This window comes from Lactuca sativa, chromosome 5 (assembly GCF_002870075.4).
Source record: "Lactuca sativa cultivar Salinas chromosome 5, Lsat_Salinas_v11, whole genome shotgun sequence".
NCBI classification, from domain to species: Eukaryota; Viridiplantae; Streptophyta; class Magnoliopsida; order Asterales; family Asteraceae; genus Lactuca; species Lactuca sativa.
In genome coordinates, this window is record NC_056627.2 from 39,535,230 (window position 1) to 39,538,601 (window position 3,372).

The 3,372-nt window shown below is 49.6% G+C and overlaps 1 protein-coding gene across 1 annotated transcript; it reads left to right on the forward strand.

Annotated features, from left to right (window-relative positions):
- Positions 1-1,533: 1,533 nt before the first annotated feature.
- LOC128134109 (uncharacterized) lies at positions 1,534-2,724 on the forward strand. Its single transcript, XM_052771538.1, has one exon. It carries the CDS (start codon positions 1,534-1,536, stop codon positions 2,722-2,724), a length of 1,191 nt encoding a protein of 396 aa, XP_052627498.1.
- Positions 2,725-3,372: the final 648 nt, after the last annotated feature.

The following is a 3,372-nucleotide window of genomic DNA, read 5'->3' on the forward strand; positions in this document are numbered from 1 at the left end:
ATCATGTTTGGTACGGACCAGGCAGGAGCACTGGGTATAAAAGGATGTGCACAAAAGACTAGCGAGGTAAGCTCTCTAACCGATCTTGAGAGAACAAACACAAACCCTAAAGCCATCCTAACTTGACCGTCGGAGCGTTCTCCCGGGAACCCCTCCCGGGAAGCGGCTGACGGCCCTTGTTCTTTGTGATCTTCCAGTCATACTCAGGCAACTAAGAAGATCTCATCCCAGAATCAGAAGCAAGGTCTCATCAGGGACAAGGTTCCATCATTTGGCGCCATCTGTGGGTGAGACGAAGAACACAAACAAAAGCACGAAATCAAGCATCAATGGTGTCCAACGGTAGTGAGGGACGACCAATTAGTCCCATACGTCCCATGACGACGTTGGACGACATGCCACTGCCTACAGCGGCCAACATGCCAGTTTTGGGTGAAGGAAGTTCTACAACAGTCGCCGGAAATATTTCGCAACCATTGCTTTGTCAGCAAGGAACTACTCCAGTGGAGCTACTTTCGCCTACACAGCTTCAGATGCCGCCATTCTTTGCACCGCCGCTGCAACATGCGCAAACAGTTTACTCAACTGCACCTCCATTGAGCCATATTTTCAACCTTTCACCGTCATTCGTAACACCTACATCGTTGCAGACGACTGGTGGACAGAGTTCCACAACGCCACTACCACCATTGGCGCAAACCATGATGAACCATGCACCACCCGTCCACCCGGTGGTTGGAGCATGGACTGAACCGACTATCCCTCCAAACAATGGCTTACAACAGTCGATAATGATCAACCCTGTTACATCCATACACCCTTTCTCCACTAGCTATCCCCTCCAGTTACCATTCCATACATACCCCTTTTATGGACCAAGTCCAAGCTACCTTACGCCCCCACAGCATGGAATGAGTTCTCAATACCAGCAAGGGACGTCGACTGCTCCAAACCAGGATGGTTTTTCCCGGAGTGTAACATCTCCATTTGTTAAAGAGCTGTTGGATTACGAAATACCAAACACTACAAAGCTCTCGAGGCTCAAAACGTACAATGGAACCATTGACCCAGATAGCCACATTGATACATATGAATGGACGATGACGTCGCTAAAGCTTAACGAGAAGTTTTGGTGCACATACTTCCCGACGACGCTCGATGGCAACGTCGGCACATGGTTCAAAATGCTACAACCGGGCAGCATTTCAAACTTCGCTCAGCTCAAGTACCTCTTCCTCACCAACTTCATGCATCTACGTAAACACAAAGGCGATTCTCATTCAATTATAGGTTGTAAACAAAGGGAAGGGGAGACTGTTCGAGAATACTTTACAAGGTTCATAAATGCTACGCTGGATGTACCGGGGCATGACGAAGGGCTCATTGCTGGTGCTTTCACATGGGGACTCCTGCCTGGGCCCCTCTCACAAAAACTCATGGGAAAGAAGCCTCTAACACGAGCTGAGTTGAAAGAAAGAGTGGAGCGATAACTACGGCGGGAAGATGGTGAAGCAGCCAAGCAGGCCTACTTGAATGCTATGGCGACTAGACATCACCACCCAACCCACACAGATTTTCGGGGGGGGGGGGGGGGGGGGAAGACACTATAGCCAAGTAGGAAGACCACCGCCACGTTTCCGACCATTTATTAAAGACGACAGACGGGGTCGCCGCCCAGAAGTATATGCAGTGTCTGAGAAACAGCAGCCAGACAAGTCGCCTAAGAGTCGGTACTGTGAGTACCACAAAAGCAAAACGCATGATACAACTAGCTGTTCGGTACTAAAGAAGGAGATGGAGGAGAAACAACTTAAGGGAGACCTGGTGGAGGTGGCGCAAAGCCTACGCGCCAAATTCGAGGCTGAGAATGCCAAGGGTCCACCCCGCGAAGGAGTTCAGCCCAAGGAGATATTCATGATATGCAGCAAAAGAAGTAGGGAAGAACAACGGGGCGAGCAAATCATTATTAAACCGTCAGCACGCGCGCTCACGTTCTCCATACAAGATCCCTGGTCGGATGGCTGGAAAGGTGACAACCCTCTGATAATACAGGCATCCATCAAAGACCTGACTATCCATAGGGTCTATGTCGACACCGGGAGTTCAGCAGACATCATCTATGAGCATTGTTTCCGGCTCCTTCCGGATCGCTGGAAAGACAATTTGCGACCTACGATGGGTAGGCTGGTGGGATTCACTGGCCACGGCCTGTGGCTGTTGGGCACGATCCACCTCCCCTTAACAATCACTAGCCACGACAAGCAGCGAAAGAAGACCGCCCTGATAGACTTTGTGGTCATTCGACACTCGGCAGAGCACAACATCATCTTAGGGAGGACTGCCCTCTTGAAGCTAGGGGTCGTACCTTCAACCATGCATGGGATCATGAAGTTCGACACACCAAAAGGCGAAGCCACGATTTTGGCCACCCCGCCCACGGAATTGCGGTGCTATACAATTATGAAGCCAGCAGAAATAACCAAAGGACCCAAGAGGCCCAGAGGCAATCCTACGAAGGGGAAGGAGGTAATCAATGAGGGATACCCTGACCAGCCGGTCAATGTTGGGAGCGACCTCCCAAGCCACACAAGAAGAGCACTGGTCGATCTGCTCAAACGCTACAAACATGTATTTGCTTGGACCCCCACGGATATGGTGGGGGTAGAAAGGAAGGTCATTGAACATAAGCTAATGATCAAACCAGAGGTAAAAGAGGTTAAGTAGAAGAAGAGGGTACAAGGAGGAGACCGTAACAGGGCGATCAATGCAGAAGTGTCTAAGTTGATGGAGGCCGGAATAGTAAGGGACGCGATGTTCCCAACGTGGATTGCAAACCCAATTATGGTCCGCAAGTAGGATGGGTCGTGGCGCATGTGCATCGACTTTTCTGATCTAAACAAGGCATGCCCTAAGGATTGCTACCCACTCCCGAAAATCGATCAGAAGGTAGAATCGCTACAAGGATTTAAGCTAAAATGCTTCTTGGATGCATACAAAGGGTATCACCAGATATTGATGAACAAAGAAGACGAGGAGAAAACAGCCTTCTATACAGACCATGGCACCTTCTGCTACACCAAGATACCTTTCGGGTTAAAGAATGCAGGGGCGACATACCAGCGGCTAGTCGACTCGATATTCGCTAAGCAAATTGGAAGGAATATTGAGGTGTATGTAGATGATATGGTGATCAATAGTCCAAATGAAGAAAAGATGCTGCAAGACATCGAAGAGACTTTCAAGATATTAGAGGCGGCCAAGATGAAACTAAACCTAGCCAAATGCACGTTTGGAGTGGAAGAGGGGCAATTCTTGGGCTACTATGTTACTAGACAAGGCGTCCAGCCCAGCCCGACCAAGGTCGACGAGTTC

Excerpts from the sequence above, each read along its gene's own strand:
- LOC128134109 (XM_052771538.1), top strand. The coding sequence starts at position 1,534 with ATGCTATGGCGACTAGACATCACCACCCAACCCACACAGATTTTCGGG.